The 13,585-nt window shown below is 43.9% G+C and overlaps 1 protein-coding gene across 2 annotated transcripts in view; it reads right to left on the reverse strand.

Annotated features, from left to right (window-relative positions):
* ZNF592 (zinc finger protein 592) overlaps positions 1-13,585 on the reverse strand; it is a 38,041-nt gene that overhangs the window by 8,987 nt on the left and 15,469 nt on the right. For both annotated transcript variants that reach the window (XM_054641930.2, XM_054641928.2), the window contains exons 3-5: positions 8,755-8,933; positions 2,979-3,155; positions 2,062-2,221 (exon numbers count right to left, since the gene is read on the reverse strand). In XM_054641930.2, coding sequence (XP_054497905.2) covers positions 2,062-2,221; positions 2,979-3,155; positions 8,755-8,933 — 516 coding nt within the window. The remainder of the gene's footprint in view (positions 1-2,061; positions 2,222-2,978; positions 3,156-8,754; positions 8,934-13,585) is intronic.

The raw sequence follows: 13,585 nt of genomic DNA on the forward strand, positions 1-13,585 counted from the left end.
GACATATAAGACCAAGTATAAAGCCAGGAACCAGCCTTATAAGGAATATGGCTCTAGGCTCTTTGGTTATTCAACAGGCCAAAATCCAAAAGTCCCCCAAAAAGTTATTTTAACAAAGAAAATTGAACATAAGGAAAATAATCTAAAAATGAAGAGCTGTGGGAAAGCAAAAGCAAGTAAAAGAGCAACATACCAAAGAAACCTCAAGAAACTCCCCCAGGAACAACAACAGTTCATCCACACAAAAGGCTAATTTAGAGGTTTAATTGTGCACAGTAATTAATAACGGGTAAAGTCTCAACACATGAAAGCCCCAGGCATTTGGAAGTCTTTCTGTGGGTTAGACACCAAACAAAAAACAAACAAGGTCTCAGCTGAGGAGTCTGTGTACTTTGCACCTGGCCCAGCAGATGACCACAGAAGCCACAGCACTGCCAGCTCCTCAGGAGCACAGACACATCACCTTCCTCCATCTGGAAATCTCTGGAGTGTTTCAGTGCCCATTGCTTCACTGTTACACCACTGGGGTAAAACAAATGAGGAGCATGGAAAAATGAAGGGATTTCTCTGCAGAATCAACACCAGGAAGCAGAGTAACTCCTGCTCTGCAACGTTCTAAACCTGAGGAAGATGAGGAGGCACATGGATTCTTTATTTTGCATGTAGGCACACACTAGACAGCACCTCCTAAAACCTCTACCACAAGAAGGTGATCTCAGAGGAGATGGGGGAGAGCAATTACTCCCCTGCCACAGCCAAAAAGCCTTCAGTCACCTCAGAGGTTAAGAGACAAAGTTTTCTGGTGAAGATCTTGGGATGCTGATGCACAGACTGCTGCAGGCAGGTCCCTGGGCTGGGATCTGACAATGAACCACAAGGTACCTCAGCCCCAGTTTTTTAGCACTGGGGATGAACCCCTCTTTGAAGGTCCTAGCCTTAATCTCAATTCTATTTTCCTAGCTATAATCCACCAAGATTAGCAATCATCAGCTTCACAGGAGGGCTTCAAATTGTAATTCATTACTGCATGCAAAACACTTGCAGATTTGCAAGTTAAAGACATGGGGGAGAGAGCAAGGAAGGAGTTTTGAATGGGTTTTGCTTTCAGGAATGAGCTAAAAAATCTTCTGGCTTTCTCAGTGTTAGTATAAACAAAATAAAGTCACTGGTTAAAAAAAAAAAAGTCCTTTTTTCCCTCATCAAAGGGCAAGATCTTTCTTCAATATGCCACTGAGAAATCTTCTGAGATGATTTTTGTGGGGTGTTGTTGGGCACTGAACATAGAAACATCCTGAGTAAGATAACAGAAAAATGCAGCCCTTTTACATTTATGGGATAATCAGAGCTGTAAGGCTGGTACCTCCAGGGCAATCACTTCTGGCTCTCCCAGTCCCCTCTTGCAGTCTGGTGTGGTTCAGAGCAGCAGGGAATCAGGCTGTTAAATGCCACATAACCTCCCTCAGAGGCTGCTGCAAAGGGGCCAAAGCTCTCCAGAGGAGCACCCAAAATGGCAGATTCAGCTTTCACTATATAAATTCAGTAACATTGTGGGCAGAGAATAATTGTTCCTGTCTCCCAGCCAACGAAAAAGCTGTCCTATAATTACTTGCTTTAAGAGGCTGGGGACTCCCCATCCCTGGAAGTGTTCAAGGACACATTGGACAGCACCCAGAGCAAGCTGGGATAGTGGAAGGTGTCCCTGCAGGGGGTAGAAGGAGATGGCCTTTAAGGTCCCTTCCAACACAAACCAGTCTGTGATTCTGTGCTTCCATGAAAATAGAAGAGTTAAAAATCAAAGAGCTTTACCTGTATAAACAAGTTTTTGTCATACAGCTAAAATGCATCTAGATGAGAGGAACTGCCAGCATTAAGACCAAGTAACACAAACCACTCCACTGACATTTCCAGATGCTGAAAATCATTGTAGTCTGTATTTTCCACCAAGATATTCCTCAAGAATCTTCCACTTCTTGAACCACTTGCCTCACATGGTGATGTAAATTCTCTGTGAACTCAAAAAATAAGATTTTGCACCAGTAAGGGAGAGAGTGAGTTACCTACCTTGACATGCTGCATTAGCTGCTGCTTCTGCATATACACCAGCTGACACTGTGGGCACTTAAACACTCCCACTAACAACTTGCTGGGGTTCTGCTGGAAGTGCTCTTGGAGCAGCTTCTTCTTGTTAAAGACCATCTCACAAGAGCATTTGTAGATCACCCTTAAACAATTAAAGAAAGTAAATTCAGTCTTTCAGTCTCTCAGCCTCAAGAAAACAATGTAAAAAGTTATCCCAGCAACTCCAGAAAGGGATGGACTTCTGAGGAGGGCTGTGCTCTCCATGTATTGTCAACACACACCCACGTGGGCAACTGAACCAGTAACTCAACTGGGAAGAACATCAAAATGCCTCAGGCACATACCACAGCTTGCTAAAAATAAATTTACTTCTATGCATATGCATAACCCTGTGTGTATGAGCACAGACAGATGGGAGCAAACACAAAGCAAAGCAGCCAGAGCTACACACTGCTTTCAATCCCACCTTTCCATAGTTCCTCCCTTAAAGCACAGATTTTTGGCACTAGCTCAAGCCTTGGAGGGAACAGCTACAGGGTGGAAAAATCAGGAGGCTTCTCTCTAGTGATTTTTGGGGGCAACACTGCCTGGGATAACTCTCCTGTTCCCTTCAAGTGCCAGAAGCCCTGGAGTCATCTACCAAGAGGTGCCACTGAGGGTCCTGCTGGACAAAGAGGTGACAATTAAATTCCTTTTATGGATGTTTAGCTCTTGCCTGACCAAAGCCCTTTCCTCCTGCCCAGGAGATTGTGTTTGTACGAAGGCATGCTCTGGCAGACAAAGCAGCAGATCATCTTATACAAGGACAGAAACCAAAAATAGAAAAAAAAATCTGTGAGGGAAAGGGGGAATCCTGGATCCATCCAGCAAAGGAGAAGAGATAAAGCCAAAACACTTACTGAGTAGTCTTGTGAGGCTCAGCTGGGTGCTGGCTGGCCACATGAGCCATGGTGGTGTCAGCAGACTTGAAGGCCTTCGGGCAAAAAGAACACTTGTGGAAGACTTCGCAGTGTTTCTCGTGGATGTGCACTTTGAGCATGGCCATGGTCATGAAGACAACTCCACAGTGGATGCACCTGGGGGAGGCATGACAAAGAGTTACAGCCACAGCAGCACTTCCATCACACCCACAGAATGGCACACATGGAGGGACCAGGCTGTGGTGGGTCCTTGATTCAATCAGTTCAATCTCTTCTGTATTCATGTGGAAGAGTCAAGGAGGAACACAATACAGGAATCTGGGCAGAACTCACAGCTAAATGGTACCAACAAGAGCTATAAGAGAAACCTTCAGAGACTAAAACAACCCAAAAAAGAATGAAGATGTGGTTCAACAGAATACCAGCCCTGTACCTGTGAAAGCCAATTCCAGCACAGTGCACAAGTGAAAGACTAAAGTACCTGATGAGATCTCCCTGAGCCAAAAAGCAGCACAAATACCAGTTAGAACCCAGTACAAAATAAAGAGAAAGAATATCCAGTCAGGAATCTTCAGCAATTGATACTCCACTGAGCTCCAGAAAATCACAACAGCTAAGATACTGAGAACAGCACTAGAAACACCCAAGGAACTGATAAAGCTCATTAAAATCATTAAGATAGAGGTGCTGCCTAGAAAGTGCTTGTCTGGAAGGGCTGCTTGGGTGCTCAGGGAAGAGAAAGGGAGAAGCAGAAAGGGATTCTTCTCAGCAGCTGAAAACAAGGCCAAGAGGAGGGCAGGGCCACCCTGCTGCTCCCAGCTTGCCTCTCCTCCAGACACACACCTGTGACAGGTCCTGCCTAACATTCCCACAAGATGGCAACAATCAGCAGCCTCACTTCATTAAACTTGGACACTCCCCACATCTGCCTGCTGTGCTCTGAGATGCCACACTCCACCTGGCCTCACCTGCCTCCAGCACACCAGCCACAGGGTTTGAAAGGGACTTTTAAACTCATCCCATCCACTCCCTGCCATGGGCAGCCATCCCATAGGTGCACCTCTGCTGAGCTGGAACCAGAACAGCCTCTCCCAAGGATATTCCACCAAAATGACACCAGTGGAACTCTGCTTAAGCCAGCACTGCATGTCCAGATGTTAGAGCAGGGGAGCCTGGTAAAGCAAGGGCCAACCTTGCACAGGAGGGATGTGAGAGGTGCACAAGGGATAACCTCCTCACCTTATTGAACAGGTTTTCCCTTCCTTTCCCTCCTTCCCCTGAGGGCTGTGTCTGCCCACAGCGCTGCTGGGGAGTGTGCTCAGTGCTGCTGGCACAGAAGGACCCCAGCTATCGTGCCCTGGAACAGCTCCAAGCCCCTATCATAAACAAACAAGCTGCTGGAATATCCTTCCCTCCAAACCAGCCTCCCAGCAGCGTTTAGGAAACAAGCCCAGGCTTTGAAGTTGCACTTCAAAAGATCATTAGGCAGAAGCCAGCCTGAAGGAGCCAAACCCTCTCCCCCTAAGAAAACACAGAATTGCTGTTTTCTTAAATTTCAAGAGGGAAGCAGTGACAGAAGCTGGTGTGACCTTTGGGGAAGCATGAAAACATTCTGCTGGGGTAGTTCTGCCTTCAAAGCCTGATCCTCAACATATGAGAGGGGGAGAGAGACTTTCCAATACAGTAACACCAGGAACCAGGTTATTATGGAAGAATGAATTCCCAAAGTGTAAATGGAAGAACAAATACCAATCCTGGCAGTAAGGAATGGCTGGTACATCCAGGAATATCCAAGGGGCTTCCTCCACAAATACTCCCTGAATTAAAAAGAGATGGTTCTGCCTGATGCTTGATTTTGGGAAGTACTTCACTAAGAATGAGGAATGAAACAATCACTCACTCAGGGTCAAACGATCACAGGTTAATTTAATTTACACTAAATGGAAATCTAAACAACAGCCACGTTGTAATTAAGAATCCCAGTGCCAGAAGGGCAAGGTCTCATAAACTAATTAGCTGAACAAAGTGGATGGAGGATGTCAAGGGGCTTGCCATGTAATTCCTGCAAATTGCAAATCCTGCTATCATCCCCAGTGCTGCTGGATCCCTCAGGGCAAGGAGGGTTGGCTGGAAGTCTTGGAAAGCATCCAGTGAGAGGAGATAACAGCTACAAGATGCTGGCTTAACCCTCAGAACGCTTCCTATGCCATCACCTTCCAGCCCCTCGATTCTCCAAATGGCACCAAGCAGAAAAATGAGTCCCAAATTGGTGGGGTCAGATGGAAGGGGCTTGGAAAAAATGGGGAAGGTGATACTTGGAGCCAAGAAGAAAGGAGCATTAAGGAAAATCTTGTTAAGTTTCATTTTTAACTGTAGAAGACCATTCTCATTTTCAGTGCAATCACTAGCCATGACTCAACTCCAAATAAAACAACCATACCCCAAATTTAATTGAAAGCATAGGGCTATAAGCAGAAAAGGAGACAGAATAAGGACTTATCACAAAACCAAACCTGTGCTCCAGAAATTCAAGAAAAAGAGGGACATAAAGAGAAGCAGCTAAAGTCAAGCTGATCCCAGGAGGGATTTAAAGAATTCCTCAGCTTTTCAGCTCTGCAAGTAAGAAATGTGAAAGAAAAGAATGAAGTCACTCTGTGACTACAGGGCAGATGCCACAGATTATCTAGATATGGTTCTGCAACCAGAATTTATCTCTTCTGTTTTCAACAATGTCAGTGGCATCAGCCCTGCAGCAGAGACAGGCAGGATAATAAGGATGGCACAGCCAGACATTGACCTGTCTAGTGGACTCAGCTTTCACAGATAAGCTTCAGTAGATGTGAATTAGAGGAGAAGTTAAAGAAATTCAGCTTTTAGAGAAGCTGGGTAAAGCTAAAACATCCTTGAGTATAATATGAGCATTGCCTTTGTTTAGAGCTTCATTTATGTCCCTGGAACAGAGAGTAGGTATCTGCTAAAGACACCTGTAGACAGATGGAAGCTCTCCTTGCTGGATTCCCAGGTGCCACTCAAGTCCCAAGAACTGCACCAAACCCAAGTTAATTTTCTGACATCTCCTCCATACCCCTTTTTCCATCTCAGGGAAAACGTTTTTTGCTCCAGCTTTCCTCCTCCCCAGATTAACTCATTTTCAAACAGCCTCAGTGTCACAGCCATTTAATATGTGATGGAATTAATTCTTTGTTGTGGGCTGGGTCTCCTCAAATCAGATCCCACATTAAAAAACCTTATCTGTATATAATTAAACTCAGAATTAGTTTCTTATGTGCCTCTTGTCTTCACAGTTGAAAGAAAAAGCCCTTGAAAACCTCAGTGTGATTCAGACCAAACCACACAGCACAGCTTCCTGAAGTTGCAGACATCTTAAAAGAACATCTCTAAGAGCAGAAAATGCCCTGTTTGTTTGAATTCTCAGAATATTCAATGCAACCAAGAGAAAAAAAACCAGAATTTTAAGGAAACTCAAAAGATCACCCAGTCTCATCTCCCAAGCAAACCATCATGTGTTAAGCTGCAGCTCAGGTGATCTAAACATGCCAAGGAGGGAAGGCTCATAGGGAAAAGTAAAATCTTATTAGAGCAAGCAGTTTAGTTGGAGAAAAGATATTGTACCACATCCAGAACCTTGGGAGCCACCTGTGTCAGCTCATGAGAAATGTTTGGAGATTTGCAGGGGCATACAAGGAAATAATCTATGCCCTTCTCATAAAGGCACACATCCTCAGCCCATTACAACTGACATAAATATAAATTCAAGCCTTAAGGAGATTTACAGGATTAAGATCTGCAATCTTTTTGCTCTAAGTATCAATCCTGAGACATCCAGCTGCAACATGAATTCAATACAAGAGCTTTTCAGCTCAAAGACACCACAAAATAATGTCTGCTCTCAGAAACCTCCCTTAAATCCAGTTAGTAATTATTTCCCATTTCAAATGTGTCCTGTCATGCAGAAAACCATGCCAGGCTCCAGCTACATCCACTTTCAGTTCTGCTGTAAGACACAGTTCACAGTCACAGAATGTTCTGGGTTGAAAGGGACTTTTAAACTCATCCCATCCATTCCCTGCCATGGGCAGGGACACCTTCCATTACACCAGGTGGCTCCAAGCCCTGTTCCACCTGGCCTTGAACACTTCCAGGGATGGATGTCCTAGTTTCAGATGGAACAGAGTTCATTTCTTTTCAGTAGCTACTACAGTGCTGTGTTTTGGACTCAGAATGAGAATAACATTGATAACACACTGATGTTTTGCTTTTTGCTAAGTTATGTTTATCCTAAATCAAGGACCTTTTTTTTGGTGTGTGTGTGTGTGTCTCCTGCTCTGCCAGTGAAAAAACACACAAAACAAATCAGGAGAGAGCACAGCCAGGACAGACACAGCCACAACCTCACAAGCACACCCAGACTGCAGAGGTGTAAATCCAGCTTCACAGGGAGCCTGAGCTCCCTGGGATGGATGCCCTAGTTTCAGATGGAACATTTAATGTCTTCTCAGTAGCTGCTACAGTGCTGTGGTTTGGATTCAGAATGTGAATAACACTGATAACACACTGATGTTTTGCTTTTTGCTAAGTTAGGTTTATCCTAAGACAAAGTCCAGTTTTTTTTTACTCCTGCTGTGCCCGTGAGAAGACACAAAACAGAATCACAGAATAATGAGGTTGGAAGAGACCTCTAAGATCATCGAGTCCAACCTGTGCCCTAACACCCACCAAGTGCCATGGCCAGTCTTTTTTAAACACATCCAGAGATGGTGATTCCACCACCTCCCTGGGAAGAGCATTCCAGCACTTTATTATTCTTTCAGTGAAAAATTTCTTCCTGATATCCAACCTATCCCTTCCCTGGCGTAGCTTGAGACTGTGTCCTCTGCTTCTGTCAGAGACCAACCCCAGCTGTGCACAACCTCCCTTCAGGAAGGTGTAAAACAAACTGGGAGGGAGCACAGCCAGGACAGGTCTTGGGGCTTCTGCTGCTCACAGTGACCCTGAGATGTGTCACAAAGTCTCTTTTCCCAGCCCAGCAGTGGAAGAAGAGGTCAGAACTCTTCTATTCTCATTCTCAGGGTTGTTTATTGTTTCTTATCTTTACAATTCTTTCTCTGGCCTGCCAAGGTCCATTCATCAGGTCAGACAGAGGCACACTGGCCACCCTCAGGGCAGTGTTACCTTTTTATACTAAAAACTATGTGTACATTTGTGGTGGTTTGACCGGAAATGTGTTTTTTGGGATGCTGTGTTTTGGGCCAATGGATATTCAGGCTTTAATATTGGCATTTACCAGAACTTCCCAATATCTATCATCTATGTTAGACAGTGAGCTTCTACTCTAAAACAATCCAAAAGTGCCAGCATCACAGCAGAAATGGAGGCCAAGAAGAAGAAGAAAGAAAGGGTGGATATGCCCAGATTCCTTCATCTTGCCTCCTGAACCCCCATTCTAAAAACCCCAAAAATCTATTTTTCACCCAGTGATAAACTAACTATTATTCTACTTAGACTTTCATGGCTTGCAGATCCTCATATACAAGGTTGATCATTTTTTCCATGGATCATAATCAAAATCACAGCTGCCTTGGGCTCCGTGCCAAGGTCTCTGAGCCCCCCTGGCAGGGGTTCAGGCAATCCAGGACGGCCAGAGGGATATCCTGAATTCTGACAGCCAGGGACAGCCACAAGCTGAGTGCAGAGGTGTAAATGGCAGCCTCCCAGGGAGCCTGGGTGCACCCACCTGAAGCCAACCTTGCGGGAGTAGTGCAGGCAGTTCTCCTTGACGTGGGTCTGGAAGTAGGCGGAGCGGCACACGGCGCCGCACTCGGGGCAGCAGTACGGGGACTTGTGAGCGTGGATCCTCTGGTGGGCACAGTAACTGCACTGGTTGGGCAGCATCATCTGGCACACTTGGCACGTCTGATGGAAGAAAGGTTACATTTGGTAGTTATTTTCTACTTGGGGGGGGATTTTCTCCCCAAATTCACCCTAGAAAACTGCCAGGTTTGAAGGAAGAACAGGGATACTGCTCTAGCAGCAGCATCGACTCCACAGAGCTCTTTAACTTGTCTCCTCTCATCCCTTCTTCCACAGTTAACCATTCCATATTTAAACCACATCTTTATTATCTCCTTTTTTCCCCATAAAAAAGGAAAGCAAACTCTTTCACCTCTTAGCTCTCATGAGCAGCATCAACTGCACAAAACTCTTTAACCAATCTCCTATCATCTTTTCCCAACATCTTCCACCATTCCATATTTAAACCACATCTTTATTGTTTATTTCCTTTTTTCCCCCTAAAAAAGGAAAGCAAACTCTTTCACCTCTTAGGTCTCCTGAGCAGCATCAACTGCACAAAACTCTTTAAACAGTCTCCTATCATCTTTTCCCAACATCTTCCACCATTCCATATTTAAACCACATCTTTATTATTTATTTCCTTTTTTCCCCCTAAAAAAGGAAAGCAAACTCTTTCACCTCTTAGCTCTCATGAGCAGCATCAACTGCACAAAACACTTTAACCAATCTCCTATCATCTTTTCCCAACTTCTTCCACCATTCCATATTTAAACCACATCTTTATTGTTTATTTCCTTTTTTCCCCCTAAAAAAGGAAAGCAAACTCTTTCACCTCTTAGCTCTCGTGAGCAGCATCAACTGCACAAAGCTCTTTAACCAATCTCCTATCATCTTTTCTCAACATCTTCCACCATTCCATATTTAAACCACATCTTTATTATTTATTTCCTTTTTTCCCCCTAAAAAAGGAAAGCAAACTCTTTCACCTCTTAGCTCTCATGAGCAGCATCAACTGCACAAAGCTCTTTAACCAGTCTCCTATCATCTTTTCCCAACATCTTCCACCATTCCATATTTAAACCACATTTTATTGTTTATTTCCTTTTTTCCCCATAAAAAAGGAAAGCAAACTCTTTCACCTCTTAGCTCTCATGAGCAGCATCAACTGCACAAAGCTCTTTAACCAGTCTCCCATCATCTCTCAACATCTTCCAACATTCCATATTTAAACCACATCTTTATTGTTTATTTCCTTTTTTCCCCATGAAAAAGGAAAGCAAACTCTTTCACCTCTTAGCTCTCATGATATTCTGAATGCTCAGCACTTTCATTTCCTGACTTGAGAAGGAGAGCACTTTTCTCAACAAGAGTTCACACCACAACATCACAAAAAAGGAGGAAAATTACAGCCTGACTCCAACACCTGCTGCTGAAGGCAGTGCAATCCTGATGTGCAGCTTCCCCATCAAAACAACTGCTGTGTCCCTTGCAACATTTCTTTGTATCAGATGAAATTTCAGCTTTCCAATACCACAAACTATGGTTCCCTTACAGAAATTTCCTGATGACCAGAAATAATACAAAGCCTCTTTCTCTCCCTGTTTCATCCTTAATGAAATCCATTTTTACACACATGCTTACTATCAGAACCTCTTTGCAGAAGCATCATTTATTTGCCATGTAAAGTTTTTATGTGGATGTATCATCCCATTTTCAACAGCTGTCAACCCTCTGCTCCCTTTCACAGGTGTCTCAAGTCTCTGTACTCCTGCAAAGCCCAGGAGCAGCTACTCCTCCTCTGTAGGAGCACATTACTGAATGCCTGAGCAGGAGTAGAGCTGGAGCAGATCCCAGCCCACTCTGAGCCCTCCAGGAGCAAAAACTGTCTTCCAACATTTATCATCCCATGCAAAATCACTCCTCTAACTTAAGAATGAACAACACCACGCAGCTAATTATGGATTATCAAATCAAGTCATTTAACTAAATAATTTCCATGGACTTCACTGCTGGCAGTCAGGGTAGAAACATGAGACAGAAGCACCTAAATCTGACAAAAAAATAGAATAAAATCAATGGCCAACTCCCTTTTCTGTATCATTGCTATTTCATGCAGCACCTCTGTGATGCTCCACTACATAACACCCATCAGGGAAATGTCAAAACCCCTGCAGGTAAGAGAAAGCATCACTTACAATAAAATGCAAAGCTGTGACAAACCTGAAAGGTTCACAGGGTGGAAGGGAATAAAAAATTAGGCACTCAAAAGGAAAAACTGCAGAAATTGCCAAATACCTGAAACTGCAGAAATTGCCAAATACCTCAGATGTGATCTGAGTTGTGTCACAACTCAAGTTTAGAGGAGAAACTGTTTCTCCAGGAAGGAGAGAAATTAGTGGAAAAACCACATGGTAGGACTCCCATGTACACACCCATGGGCAATTAAAGGAAGCTCAAGGGCATTTCAAATGCTGCAGAAGTCCCCTAACTTCAGCAAAGAAAAACAGTGCAAATGGGCCATGGGAATGGGAAAATGAGAAATAGAAAATCCCCCAGGATCTCTCTGCAAGGAGCTGAGTGGGACCTTTAATTCTCCAATGCACTCTCAAATCCCCAAGTAAGAGCTACAAAAGTAAGTAATAAGCAATAAATTCATAGTAAATAAGAGCAGTAAGTAATAAGTAAAAGCAGTTTTCTTGTGTTTAAGATATTTTTTTCTAACTGGCTTGAGAAGGGAGAATTTATCTCCCTGGCATTATTAAAATGGGACTTCTTGCTGTGATCTCAATTAGTGTGTAAGGCAGAGGCACCACAAGCACAAGCTGAAAGCACCTTTGCCCTAGTAACTCAGTGAGAAACACTCTCTCCAGATCCTGCCTTGTCAAAGCCAATTTAGTTTTGATTTTAAGTCAGTTTGAGGCTCACCTCTTCCTCCCCCACATGTCATACCCACTGCTCCCAAAATCAATCAGCACATGTTGAAAATTTGAATTTTCACCACGCTGTGTGTTCTTGTGCAGGATCTAAAATATGCCAAAACCACTCAGGATTTGATGAGCTCCATGCCTGGGCACTGCTCCTGGGGATGTCACAGGAGCAGCCAGCTCCTGTCACCTCCTGCATTATGTGAAAGGCTCCACAGGGACCAAAACCATGCCAACACAGGCCAGAAAAGTTGGGGGACTGTGAGCAAGAGGCACCAAAATTGTGGTTATTTACTTTAGGCCTGGCAGAAAGCCTGCCAGAAAGTGTGGACACATGATACAGGAATAAAAAGCAAGACTCAGAGAGGATAAGGCTAAATTAATTCATTGCTCCTGCAGACACCACAGAAGGAGCTAGAAGGATTCCCACACTGACACCACACACCACAGGGACGACAAAAACCAGCCCAAGCCTCCAAATTCACACTGTCTTGTGCAAGAGCCAAGGCACTGGGCAGTAAATAGACAAAGAAGAGAGATGAGACACAAGGATAAATGAGTAAGAATAAGGAAAATCTCATCCTCAAGCAGCATTACTGCTGGATTTGGGAAGAGTCAATGCAGCTTCTCCCTTCTGGCCCCATGGAACAATCCAGGCTCTCCAGAGGAGTCAACAAACACATGAGTAAGGAAGATCTGAGCTGCAATGGATCATCAGGCTACCTGGATTTCCCAAACTGCTTGGATTTTGAGGAAACTAAGGTACCACCACATAAGAGAAGGAGTTTGCTTGGATAAGTGAGTGGTTAGAAGAAAAAAGCAAGACCGAGCAAGGTCCCTAGGAAGTTCTGCTGGTATTTTGGCTCTTCAAAATAACCTCCAAGTATCTGGGAAAGTTAAACAGCAAAGATTGATGATCATAACCCAGTAACTCAGCATGTTAGAGATAAGGGCTGACTGCAAAAAGAATGTGTAGGGCTGAGGGTAATAAAATGAACCAAGCAAGGAACATACTAGAGCTGAGGAAGGTTCCAGTAAGAGGAAAAAACCCATAATTGGTACCTTCCTGCTCACACTTATGCTCTTCTCACCAGCTGCAGAAGACAGGAGACCAGAGGAGCATTACAGGAGGTTCTGCTCATCCCTTCTGCAGCAGGAGCCAGTGTGCAGCCATGCTGGGCTCCCCACCAAACACTCAGTCTGGGACACAGAGTGGTTCTTCCTTTTGCAACTCTTCTGCTTCGTATGAGAAATTATTACTTGGTTCCAGATGTCACATTTTTATCTCTCTCCTAGTTTTCCATGACTTTTCAAAGAAGTCTGGCAGCAATTTGAGACATTCATTAGTCAGTTATTTCTAAAACATGTTACCAGGACAGGATTCAGTTGTGTAATGTCTGTGTTTTTCATACTCCCATAGCCTACGCTTTAATCAAGAGTTATTTATTACAAATTTTCTTTAATTCTGGTTTGCCTGCCACATTTCATTTGGGCTTTTCTTCCACAAGTCACATTCACACACAGACAAATGCTCAGAAGCTCAGCCATTTTGGAATACTTGAGCTGATTCCCATTTTTACTTATTAGCTTCTTCAAAAGGGGAAAAAATTAAATATTCACTGAGATACAGTGCAGATTTAAGAAAATATACTACTCAAAAAAAGTTTGTCTGTTAAACCCAACCCCGTGGCCACAGAGGTGTTTGCAAATTAGGGCATTTATAGTAACACAGAGTTTTGCCCCAGACAGTGCCTGTGGAAAGGGAATTGCCATGAGCAAAGAAACATTCCAGCAGTTTTAGTCTCTGCTGTTGCAGAGTTAAGTGATGGTGATGGAGTCCACATCCAC

This window comes from Agelaius phoeniceus, chromosome 13 (assembly GCF_051311805.1).
Source record: "Agelaius phoeniceus isolate bAgePho1 chromosome 13, bAgePho1.hap1, whole genome shotgun sequence".
Taxonomy (NCBI): Eukaryota; Metazoa; Chordata; class Aves; order Passeriformes; family Icteridae; genus Agelaius; species Agelaius phoeniceus.